The sequence below is a fragment of the Chiloscyllium plagiosum genome, unplaced genomic scaffold, assembly GCF_037043375.1.
Source record: "Chiloscyllium plagiosum isolate Xiang-an unplaced genomic scaffold, Cpla_swu_hap1 HiC_scaffold_8, whole genome shotgun sequence".
NCBI classification, from domain to species: Eukaryota; Metazoa; Chordata; class Chondrichthyes; order Orectolobiformes; family Hemiscylliidae; genus Chiloscyllium; species Chiloscyllium plagiosum.
In genome coordinates this window covers 103,171,705-103,184,686 of record NW_028270146.1, presented here as the reverse complement: position 1 = coordinate 103,184,686, position 12,982 = coordinate 103,171,705, and the positions used below count along the sequence as shown (strand labels likewise).

The 12,982-nt window shown below is 39.7% G+C and overlaps 1 protein-coding gene across 2 annotated transcripts in view; it reads left to right on the top strand.

Annotated features, from left to right (window-relative positions):
- The window catches only part of LOC122553887 (RNA-binding protein 25), a 101,412-nt gene extending 89,670 nt beyond the window's left edge, over positions 1–11,742 (top strand). For both annotated transcript variants that reach the window (XM_043698355.2, XM_043698354.2), the window contains exons 17-19: positions 2,087–2,185; positions 3,987–4,034; positions 9,952–11,742. In XM_043698355.2, coding sequence (XP_043554290.1) covers positions 2,087–2,185; positions 3,987–4,034; positions 9,952–10,044 — 240 coding nt within the window. In that variant the 3' untranslated portion in view covers positions 10,045–11,742. The remainder of the gene's footprint in view (positions 1–2,086; positions 2,186–3,986; positions 4,035–9,951) is intronic.
- The last annotated feature ends 1,240 nt before the right edge of the window (positions 11,743–12,982 follow it).

Genomic DNA, 12,982 nt, shown 5'->3' with positions numbered 1-12,982 from the left:
GAAAATGTGGATCTGCGTTCTGGAACTTTTTTTAAAGATTTGTGCACTGATTGACTGAGTTAAAATGAAGCTTCCAGGCTTGAAATTGAATGAGTATTAAATAAGCTAAACTACATTTTCAGTCAAATATCTTGTAGAATATTCAACTGGACATTTTGAGGTGGCTCTTTGAAGTCAAATTGGGCAAAAATAAAAGTTAATATTGGAGTGATGATTAAAAGTTTTTTAAGCAGGTGAGGAAGTTGAAGAGCTGAAAATGTGTTGCTGGAAAAGCGCAGCAGGTCAGGCAGCATCCAGGGAACAGGAGAATCGACGTTTCGGGCATAAGCCCTTCTTCAGGATTTCCTGAAGAAGGGCTTATGCCCGAAACGTCGATTCTCCTGTTCCCTGGATGCTGCCTGACCTGCTGCGCTTTTCCAGCAACACATTTTCAGCTCTGATCTCCAGCATCTGCAGACCTCACTTTCTCCTCCAGGAAGTTGAAGAGGCAACAATTTATCAGGAGCAGAACCTGGGACTTTGATATCATGGGGCATGACTCCTGATTGTGGTCTGTTCGTATTAGTGGTACAGAGCTCTTGGGCAGTTGAGGGGCAAGAGAAGTAAGCAGGAATGAGAGCATAAGGGCTTGAAGAGTATTAAACACACAAAAAAAAAGAACTAGATACTTTAGGCATTGGGCAAGTGGAAGCTCTGTATGTCAGTTATCACAGAAGTGATTGCTGGGATTTGGGTGCAGGCAGCAACATTTTTGCTGGCATGCAGTTTGTGAAAGATGAAAACTCAATAAGTTGAGCATTGGGATAGTCCAACCCGGAAGACATAGTGCAGGTAGTTCTTCTACAATGTACAAATTAGCTTAGGCAGTGTTTGCATAATGCAGACTTTCTGCTGAACGGGTAGAGCGGATTTTCCATAGCGCAGTCTTCTACAGTGCGATTTCTATAGTGGTTTCCCATAATGTGAGATGGCAGAGAAACAGCTGTCACACTGGAAAATGGATTTCAGCGGAGGTTGTGATAGAGGGGTGAGTGGGTGATCCTTGCAATCTGGTGTTCATTAGGACACCAAAGTCGCCGATCCTTAAATCTATTCCAACCTGAAACAGTGACTGGTGAGAAACAATGGAGAAAGAATGGAGTATATGGTAGGGCCTGAAGGACAGATGGCTTTGATTTTCCCAGTGTTTCTCTTGAGAAAACTACACCTCAATCTGTGGTGCAAGTTGGTCTGATAACACTTGTATCAGAGGGGGAAGAGAAGTGGAGCTGAAGGTATGTTATCTCATAAATTCAATGAAGAAACCAGGAGAAACTGAACTGTGGCAAACATAATCGAATCAGTAAAATAAAACAAAACTGCGAAAGTTGGGAATCTGAAACAGAAATTGCTGAAGGAGCTAATATTTCAAGTCCAGTTCTGAATAAGATTCATTGGACTCAAAACGTTAATCCTGTTTCTTTCTTCACAGGTTATGCTAGTCCTGAATTTTTCCACTTTCTTGTTTTGATTCATCAGTTTTAGGGCAACCCTTGGTGGAAAAGGGAATAGGAGGTTAAGATGAGTTAGGCGAGAGGAGTTAATGCTGAACATATCTGGGTGCTCTCCTTTTCTGGCCTGTTGCTGTGCGTTTTATGTAGTTCTGCCCAGCTGTATCTTAGAGTCGTAGAGATCTGCAACACAGGAGAAGGTTCTTTTGACAAATTGTGTCCACATCAGTCAAAAACAACTAGCTTTATTGAAAATCCTATTGTTCAGGAGGAACGTAGTGCCTGTCCTGTTGATTATTTATTCTGAAGTAAAATCAGTTTGTTAGTGGCTGTGTTTTCTTTAAACCTGCCCTGTGTTGGCTTTGTAAACCCTGCAGTTATATTAAGTAACTGCAGGAAATTAAACTGCAGCAGTTAATGCTACTGGTAACTCCTTAACACTCACTCGTTCTCAAAATAAACTCATTGCTTAATAGAGTTGTGGATTCATTTCAACACTTGATTGTATCGGGATGTATTGTTTAATGTTGATTGCAATTGTACTGATTCTGGATTGCCATTGAATAGTACTATTTGGGTTGTGTTTTTTACCACAGAACTTAATGGACCGACGCATTAGACCATGGATCAATAAAAAAATAATAGAATACATTGGTGAAGAAGAAGCAACACTAGTTGACTTTGTTTGTTCAAAGGTTGGTGATTTCAAGATTTTTAACAAATATGTTTGTGTAAATTAAAGCTAGTCCTTATTAGTTATGTACCTGATTAACCTGGCTGAAAGTTCTGAATGGGTGCCAAGAATAGTGGAGAGGTGAATGTCTAAGTAGGTTAGTTGAATGGGCCTCTAGAGGGCATTTGATATTCTCATGAAACTGTTAGCTCACATTGAAGCTCTGATTTGCAGACAAGTTTATTGATCTGGTTAGGAAATCAACTGAATGGAAGGAGCCATGCAAGCAGAGCTTTCAAGCTTATCTCTGATTTCATGTATTAGTAAGTGAAGTTATAGGAAGGCAACTTATAAATGCATGATGGATGCAATTAGTTTAGGAGGGAGAGCCTTAGATTCCTGGAAGGTTGGGACTTGAGCGTAAGTTTGCTCGCTGGAAAGTTAGCGAGCAAACGTACATCCAGAACCTCAACCTGAGCTACAAATCTTCTCAAAACTCACTAACATTGGGACTTGTTCTGGGGGAAGTGGGTCTCACAGCTTTTCAGCTTTAGTTGAACTTTGTTAGTGTTGGGGAATTATTTTAAGTAACCGGGAGAAGATGGGTGGAAATAGAGAGGACCAGAATGTAGCAATTGGAGGACAGAACCAGAGTAGCAAAGAATTGAAAGAAACTAACAGCACAGAAGAGATAATAGGTATTTACTGAGGTTAGAGTAGGAACAAATGCAATGAGATCGAAGTTGGATTTGCAATATATGTATATAAAGACAATGCTTGGTAAGTAAGACTGCAGGTACAGATTACCACTTGGGCATAGGATGTTTGCAGTGATGATGCAGACCTGTCTCAATACAGGCAGGGGCCTGTGATTAAATATATGGAAGGTGTTTAGGAAAGATAGAGTGGAGGAGGCACAGTATTATAGATAACGTTACAGCTCTAGAGAGAGAGATGCCCTTGAGGGGCTGCAGACAGAAGATATTGAATTAGAATTAAGAAATATACCAGGATAGTGTATCCTGCAGATCTCCACTAGTGGGAGGATGCAGAGGTGCAGATTACAAGGAAATTGTGGAGCAGTACAAAAATTATGGAATTGTTATAATGAGGAATTTCACAGAAAAATGACTGATCTATATTATCCTCTCCCAAAGAGGAGGATACATTTGCTTCTACAGAATGAGGCAGATCAATGTGTCAGTGGGCAAACACTTAGGCAAAAGTGATCATTGTATCAGTGTTTGTTAGCTTTATAAGTATGAAATACTTAATTGCGGAGGGCTGAGTTCAATAGAGTCTGTCCCAGGATTTGGATTCAAAGTTTGGTCAGCAAATCTGAAACTGAACAATCTGATTTCTTCAATGAGAAAAGAGTTTACTAACAGTAAGCTGTAGTCTCAGAAAGATTTTATTGGGGGGAATGGCGTGGCAAACAAAGCTCTCTGGATGGTAAGAGAGAACATTAAAGCAACCAAATGGTATGAATCTCAGATATCAGCTTGATATTAGAATTAAGAACTAGACTGAGTATGGAAATTGGAGAGCAAGTAAGTTTTTTTTAAAAAAAAAACCAGTAGAAGCAAAGAATTTGTATAGGAAGAGTCTGATAGCTACAGTGAAAAGGAATTCTGAAACCTCATCAGCATGCATGTTTTGCCTGATTTTATGAATTCTACATCCAGGCTGCAGTGAAAACTGTTGGCAGTATGAGTCTTTGGAATATTAACTAAACAGTGAATGTGTGTTCCAGAAATATATTGTTAAAAATTTGAATTGAATTTAGCTTGATCTCTTATGACTGAACTGATGTATTTTCACAGGTCATGGCACACAGTTCACCACAGAGCATTTTAGATGATGTAGCCATGGTAAGCTATTTTTCTCTTTTTCTCTGCGAATCTATATTCCAGTCATTTGTACTACTCCTTCGACAAATATCCCCAGAAGCAAAATTCCAACTTACCATCGTTTTAATGGTCTCTGATTTGAATTTTCTGAAACCAGGTACCAGCTGATATTCTATCCAAAGTTACTGTCTACCCTGTTTTTTAAAAACTTAATTTGGTCAAGTATTCCACCCTAATCTCTCAGTCGCATTCCAATCCTGTTTTTCCTGTCAAACCCTTGAATGGGTTGCTTCCCAAATCCATATGCGCCTTTCATGGAAACATGTGGCGATCAAGTTGCCCATTGTGGCTTTGTCAGTTGAACGAAGCAACCCAGTGACATTCTATTTGCCCTGCAGGATTGGGCCATTTTTAAACGAGCAATGCAAGTTATTGCCACTTCTCCCATTTAAGGCATTGTTTCAGATCACGACCAGATGGTGATTGTTCTTGTCTCCATCTGTCTGCACCTGTTGAAATGATTTATCACGCCATCAACTCTAGGCTTGTTCAGCATTGTGGTAACAAGAAGGCTTGCACAGTGAGTGGTGACGCTGGTGGCAAAGACACTCGTGGATTGTTTTCAGGGCAGAATGAGAAAAGGAAGTCTTGAGTCAGGAGGAGGATGAGAAGAGTGTGTGTGTGTGTGTGTGTGCGCGCAATTGCAAGCAGGGACACTGGTGCGAGTTTGGGAGCGAGCAAGGTTGCTGGTGCGTGAGAGAAATAAACACCAATCAACTATCTCTAGCCACCTGCTTCAGAATTCTGTGAGCCCTTCAATCTAATTGGCTTCACAAGCACTTTTTTCCTCGCCTTCACAAGTTCCTTAGGTGAAAGTCAGGACTGTAGATGCTGGAGATTACAGTCAAGAGAATGGTGCTGTCAAAGCACAGCAAGTCAGGCAGCGTCCGAGGAGCAGGAGAATCAACGTTTCGGGCATAGCCCTTCATCGGGAATGGCACATTTGCCCGAAACGTCGATTCTCCTGTTCCTTGGATGCTGCCTGACCTGCTATGCTTTTCCAGCACCACGCTGTCCACTTTACAAATTCCTTGGTTAGCTCATATTTCTTGGCAATTTTCTGTATCATCTTCGATTGAATGTATTTGCTTAGTTTATCTGCTGTTTCCCTGTTCTGCACTGTGTCTGGCAGTAACAGGTTCACATTTGCCCTTATTAACATGTGAAAAAACTTTTACAAGCAACCTTTGATTCTCACTAGCTAGCATTCTTATTATCACTTTCTAGCAGTTTCTTTGTCATCCTTTTCTGGGTCCTTAGTTGCTCAGGCTCAGTTTTCTCTCATCCTTCTAGGCAATGCAGTCCAGCCCTTGTTTTTTAGTCATAGTTGACTCACCTTTCCCTTGGCTTTTTGTGCCCTCAAGGAGTGTATAATTGTTATAGTTTTATAAATATTTGTCATTGCCTGTCTATTGTCAAACCTTTATGTATTTTCTCAAACCACCATAGTCAACTGGTTCCTAATTTGCATAGTGTCCTTTGCTCAGATTTAAGATGCTAGTTTCAGAATGAAGTATGTCGTAGTCAAATTTCATGTAAAATTCATAGAAACATAGAAAATATATGCAGGAGTAGGCCATTCGGCCCTTCAAGCCTGCACCATCATGGCTGATCATGCAATCTCAGTATCCTACTCTCATTTTCTCTCTGAACCTCTTGACCTCTTTAAGGGTGACATCCAGCTCCCTCTTAAATATATCTAACAAACTGGCCCTGACAGCTTTCTGTGGTAGAGGGTGCCACAGGTTTACAACGGAGTAAAGAAATTCTTCCTCCTCTGAGTCCTGAATGATTTACCCCCTATTCTTCGACTCTAACTCCTAGTTCTGGACTTACCCAACATCGGAAGCATTCTTTTTACATCTAGCCTGTCCATCAGAATTTTCTATGTTTCCAAGAGATTCCTCCCTCATTGGTCTAAATTCCAGTGGGTACAAGCCCAGTCGAATCCAGTCTGTCTTCATACATCAGTCCCGCCATCCTAAGAATCAATCTGGTGAAACTTCACTGGACTGCCTCAATAGCAAGAATGTCTTTCCTCCGACTAGGAGACCAAAACTGCACACAGTACTCTAGGTATTGTAGTCTCCATTTTCAAAGGCTTCCTTTGCAGCAAGGTTTTAGCCCTTTCTCTTTGTTTAGTACTAAATCTAAAATAACCTCATCCCTAGTTGTTTCTTCAACATAGCTTGAGAAATGCATATTGTACTCCACAGTATTAGTGCTGATTAGGTTTCCCCGTTTTGCTACTTTTTGGGAATATACAAAAGCTCCATTAATGCCTGCAGTCTGTTGCTGCAGCTTAGCTCCAGCTATGTCTTGATCCTTCAGTGTAAGATCTCATGTTATTAATGTACTGATCTTGACCCTTATTGGCTTGACCTCACCTTTGGCTTTTTTCCTTTCTTTCTGAAATGATATTTGATGCTAGCATTTTGATCGCTGGTAGAGTTATTCTGCATTGCTAGGTTGTTTTCTATTCCATGTTTATTATTTTTCTCAGTTGCACCCTGGTTTCTGATCATTGAGTAAGAAGGCGATTCAGCCATTTGACTTGGCTGAACTTTGGCAGAGACAGAGGGCACATGCCACCCCGTGCAGTTATGAATTATTGGACTAAGGGGTTCAAACCCCTGTCCCACCACCTGTGATAATCACTCAAGATTCCTACATTTTTGCTTAGGCCTATTAGAACTTGGGCACGCTAAGAATTTTATTCCCAAACTTCTATTTGCATGTCAAACGTTTTCTCCATTAGTAATAAATGCAGTATGGAAATAAGAAAATTTGTTACCAGGCATGATTGGAATGTAAGGTCATGGAGTTATTAGATTAGATTCCCTACGGTGTGGAAACAGGCCCTTTGACCCAATAAGTCCACACCGACCCTCCGAAGAGTAACCCATGCAGATCCATTTCCCTCTGACTAATGCAGATAACACTATGGGCAATTTAGCATTGCAATTCACTTGGCCTGCACATGTTTGGACTGTGGGAGGAAACCCGAGCACCCAGAGGAAACCCACGTAGACATGGGGCCAAACTCTGCACAGACAGTCGCCCGAGGCAGGAATCGAACGTGGGTCCCTGGTGCTGTGAGGCAACAATGTTAACCACTGAGCCAGCGTGCCGCCCCCGAGAGTCAGAGTTATTCAGACACTGAAAGAGGCCATTTGGTTCATTGTGTCCATAACAGTTCTCCACAAGGCACTCTAGTCAGTCTCGCTCCATCCTGACCCCCACACCTACACGCAAGGTTATTTCCTTCAAGTGACTATCCCGTATCCTTTCAAAGTCTGTCTTTTGCATTCTCCATCTTCATTGACTAGGTCAAGTCTTGCCCAAAATCTGAAAAGTATATCCTTAATTCTAGTACAGCTAGCTGCTAGTTAATTTTTTTCTTGTCTACCTTACTGAAGCTGGTATTATGCTCTTTGGTTCTATTAAATCTTTGTGTCAAGTGAAACAGCTGCACCCTTTCCAAGCTAACCTGACCGAATGCACACCTGGAATGATTCTGGTATATCTCCTCTGTACCCTCTTTAGGACCTTCACATCTTGTCTGAACTGTAGCGAGCAAAGTTTAAATGGAATACTTTAGTTGTGGCCTAACCACAGCTTAACATCACTGTTTTTGCACTCTATGGCTCTATTTAAGCCCAAGATCCCAAATACTTGAGTGATTGCTTTCTGAATATATCCTGCCACTTTGAAAGAGTGCATCATCTCACCCTTCTCTGTTGAGAACTGTCACTTGTCTGTCCATTCTGCTAACCTATATACATTTGATTGCATCAAATTTACTTTATCTTCAGTGTCAGACACTACTTATAAGTTTGGTATTATGAGGAAATGTTGAAATTTTCTTTTGTATTCCAAGGTCCAAGTTGCAAAAAAAAAAAATCATTGATGGAGTGGTAACGCTAGGGGAACGCAACTGACTCCAATCCACCAGTTGGTAATACAACCAACCACCACAACTTGCCACCTACTTTCTTAAATCATTTTCTTTATCCGATTGTGACATACCCTCCAATTTCAAATGCCTTCATTTTATAAATCAGTCTTGTATGTGTTCCATTGCATTCCCTTATTCAGTCTACTCTGATACTTGACTTGGAGGTGCCAGTGTTGGACTGGCATGTACAGAGTTAAAAATCACAGAACACCAGGTTATAGCCCAACAGGTTTATTTGGAAGCACTAGCTTTCTGAGCGCTGCTCCTTCCTAATAAACCTGTTGGACTATAACATGGTGTTGTGTGATTTTTTAACCTGATACTTGACAAACGTAACTACATTTTTCAATTAAATCTGTGGTAGTTCTTTATTAATCAAACCGCTCCAAAAAGCTATTCATGTTTATTTTTCTTTCCCTTGGTATGGATTCCAAGACTTTGCTTGCAATAATGTTAGGCTAATGGGCCTGTAGTTACAAGGACAGTCGTTGAACCCTTTCTTGAATAAGCATGTTACTTTAGCAAATGCAGTCGTTTGAAGTTTCCCTTACAATCTAGAACCTACAGCACAGTATAGCCCTTGATGTTGTGCCAGCCTTTTATCCTACTCTAAGATCAATCTAACCTAATATCCTTCATTGTACTAACTTCCATGTGCCTATCCAAGAGTTGCTTAAATGTCCCTAATGTATCTGGCTCTATTACCACTGCTGACGGTGCATTTCACGCACCCACCACTGAAATCTACCCTAAATCCTCCTCCAATTACCTTAAAATTGCACCCCCTCATGGTCGCCATTTCTGCCATGAGAAGAAGTCTGTCCACTCTATCTGTGCCTCTCAACATCTTGTACACCCCTCATCCTCATTTTCTCCAGTGAGAAAAGCCCTAGCTCCCTCAACCTTTCTTCATAAGATATGCCCTCCAGTTCAAGCAACATTCTGGTAAATCTCCTCTGCACCCTCTCAAAAACTTCCACATCTTTCCTAAAACGAGACGATCAGAACTGAACACAGTATTCCAAGTTTGGTCTACCTAGGGTTTTATAGAGCTGCAGCTTAACCTCAATCATAAGGCTCTGAACTCAATCCCTGGCTAATGAAACGTATAACAACATGTCATATGCAGAGGGAAACTTTAAAACAAATTCCCCCTCTTTTCCTATATCCTATCCACTTCAATTAGCAACTTGAGTTGCAACTCATCCAAACATGGTTTGAGAAACAATTCTGATGTGTTGATATTCGAGTATCGCAAGAATGGTCTTTTCAGTGGCCGTGAACCCCTTGTTAACTTCAGCCAGGATTCTTGCTCATTGTTATGATCTGGCCTTGTGTAAATCTGGACTAGATACAGCTGTAATTTGAAATATCTCTGAACGTAGAGGGAAGATTGAGAGGTGATGTAATTGAGGCAAAGAAGACAATCAGAGGTTAGATAGGGTGGACAGTGAAAGCCTTTTTCTTCGGAAGGTGATGGTTAGCACGAGTGGACATAGCTTTAAATTGAGGGGTGATAGATATAGGACAGATATCAGAGGTAGTTTCTTTACTCTGAGTAGTAGGAGCGTGGAGCACCCTGCCTGCAACTGTAGTAGACATGCCAACTTTAAGGACATTTAAATGATCATTGCATAAACATATGCATGAAAATGGAATAATGTAGGATAACTAGGCTTCAGATTGGTTCCACAGGTCAGCACAACATCGAGAGCACACATCCTCTCCTGTGATGCTATGTTCTATGTCATGATACTCAATATCTAAATCTTTCAATGAGCTAATTACAAGAAAGTGCCAGAGAGTTGGGATTGGTCATGGAACACAGGATGAGTCAGCATCTGCTCAGAGAGCAAACTTGATGTTCAGTGTCAGTCTACTTTTACATTATCTTGTGCTAAATATTATTTCTTCCTACAGGTACTGGATGAAGAAGCAGAAGTCTTCATAGTGAAGATGTGGAGGTTATTAATATATGAAACGGAGGCTAAAAAGATAGGACTTGTTAAATAGATTGTAATTCTTATGCATAGGAATATGTCTTTTGGAAACATTTCTTCCATTCTTCAAAATTGTAACTTTCATCTGTTTTCAGAGGCACTTGTGAAGCTTGTATTTTTTACTTTAGAGATAATGTGAAGTCCTGTCTCTTTCCTTTGGTTTGTCATATCCCTAAATCATCCCTCTTTGTTTCACTGAGATAAATGACTGGTTATTTTTTATAAATTGAATGCTTCTGCGTATTTTCATCACCAACACACTGATTTCTGTTCTCTCGGTGTTACATTTATGGAAGGTTGTGCTGTATTGATGCAAGAAATTTGCACTTGATATCCAGGTTGTTCCTGTGATATTGGAGGAGCAGGTTAGAATTAAGATGTTTATACATTTATTGTTTGGAAACTAGTAATTCATGAGAGAAAAATACTTTGAAAGATGCAGAAATGGTTTTCTCGTCAACACTCTTGAAAATATTTTAAATGTTGCATTTAAAATGTTTGCATTTTCCAACAGGCGACAGAATAGGGTTTAAATGGCTTTGAAATAAATAAACAGGTTTGCCAATGTCTTAGTTGACTTTTTAAAGAGATCTGTATCCCCTTTAGTTGCCAACATAGGTTTAATTTAAAATGTGTTTTGAAATCAAACCTTCATAAAGTTTTACATTTACCTTTTTTATGTAGCCAAAATCGTCTGTGATGAGAATACAAGGAGCAAGCTATTGTTTTGTCAGCCTCGTACAATTACTTTGGGGTGAAGTTTTAATAAACTAAATGACCTTTGTTTGTAAAGGGTGTAATGTGTTTTGAGCTATAATATGATGGCTTCATGGTTAGCTTAGAAATACAATCTATTTGGTCCATTAAAAGGAATGCTACCTCTTTAATGGTCTTTTTTTATCTTTAGTTTTATCCCAAGGCAGTTTATTTTGCTGTGGAATGGTTTGGAGGCTTTTATTTTAGAAAGTCTTCAAAACAAGATGTTGAGCAGCCTTCTTGGGCAGTGTGGAGGACTCCAAAATCTGTCTGCTGCAATTATTTATCACAAAATCAGAAGTATTCTATGGAGTCCTGACATGCTGTGATGAAATTTGGTTTTCCCTCCAGTACTTTTTTTTTTAAAAATAAGTTTGAAATTCTTGACTTGACAATGTTGCAGACACTAAGTCACAGAAAAGAGAACAGTTCAGATTGCAAGAAATAGAACTACTATTTGCATATGTAGATGAATACTAAACTTTTTAATAGAGAGAGTGAAGTTAATTTTTCTAATCCCAGTTGAGCATTACAAACAGGAATTAGTACTGTAAAGAATGTTAACAATAGAATTTTGCTTTTAAAATCTATATTTCTTCCGGGCTATTAGCTGTTTTTCGTTATTTCAAGGGATGTAAATGTCAATGGCCCGCATTTTCTGCCCATTCCTAATTGCATTGAAGGATGAACTGCGTTGTTGAACTACAGTGCTGTGTCAGGAGCAGAGTTAACACAGTTGGAAATTGTCAGGTGCAGGTTAAGGAAGTGCAAGGGAAGGACAGCTTTGGTTGACTTTTGAGGGATTTATTGTTAATTGCTTTCCCAACATGCCACAGAATTGAAATATTAATAACAGATTGTTTAAGTCAGCTTTTATCTGTGTTCAACTGGCTTGGCAATCTGCATTTTCACTCTTTACAAAGGTTACATAAAAATAATGTTTCTTTTTCTCAAAGTAGCATTTTTGGGATTATTTTTATCAATGTTTGTAGAAATTTCTCAGTGACTTTTACAGTATTCTACCTACTAATATTATGCAGAGAGAAATTTCCTGGGTTACATTCATGTGAAATCCATGTAATATGGATATATGTAAACAAAGCAGTGTGTTTCAGGGTGAAAATAATGAGTCCTGACTCTTGGAAGACTGAGAGGGAAGCAGGTCGAAGTGCAACAGAAATACTGCACTGTACTGTTACTGTTGGTGATGATGCCCAGTGTTTACTATCTGTTGCCAGAATTATGGTACCAAGCCAGAAAACGACAACAAACAATTTCACTTCACAAATCTCCAAGCTTCATACTGTATTAAAAATGATCCTTTCTGAGACTCCAGTTGGTACCATTAAATCACTCCAGGTTATTATTTATGCCATTACTCCTGCTTTTAGCAATGAAAGCTGAATAAGTAATCTCAAATTGAGTCAGTCCTATTCTCATGCCTTTCAGGATCAGAATAAAAAACTGTTTTGTGATTTTCTTTTTCCTGAATAGGAAGCTCCTATATTAGGAGGAATTATCCTGAATTAAGTCCTTTTATTCTTAGGACCAATGTCCTGAATAGGTTTCACAGAAATTTTAATGAGCGATAAAAGCACAGTCAATAGAGTTTCATATATTTGAATGCAGCTAAGTTTAGTTAACCACAAATTCAAAGAGGAAGTTAAATTTTAAAGATTTTTTAAAAATAACTATTTCAGTGGCTGCATCTGATTTCACCTTACAATACTAGGTTTGTTACGTACCAATTCATTTATGGGATGTAGGCATCCCTATTTGCCCAGCGGAGAGTTAAGAGTCAACCACATTGCTATGGGCCTCAAGTCACCTGCAGGTCAGACGAGTAAAGATTTTTTTTTTGTTTCTGATAACCAACATCCTAGTCAGCGCTAGGCTATTCAAAGTTTGTGAGAAGATTTGTAGCTCGGGTGCTCGTTGTTGTGGTTCTGTTCGCTGAGCTGGGAATTTGTGTTGCAGACGTTTTGTCTCTTGTCTAGGTGACATCCTCAGTGCTTGGGAGCCTCCTGTGAAGCGCTTCTGTGATGTTTCCTCTGGCTATAACCACCGTAAATGCCAGAGGAAACATCACAGAAGCGCTTCACAGGAGGCTCCCAAGCACTGAGGATGTCACCTAGACAAGAGACAAAACGTCTGCAACACAAATTCCCAGCTCGGCGAACAGAACCACAACAGCA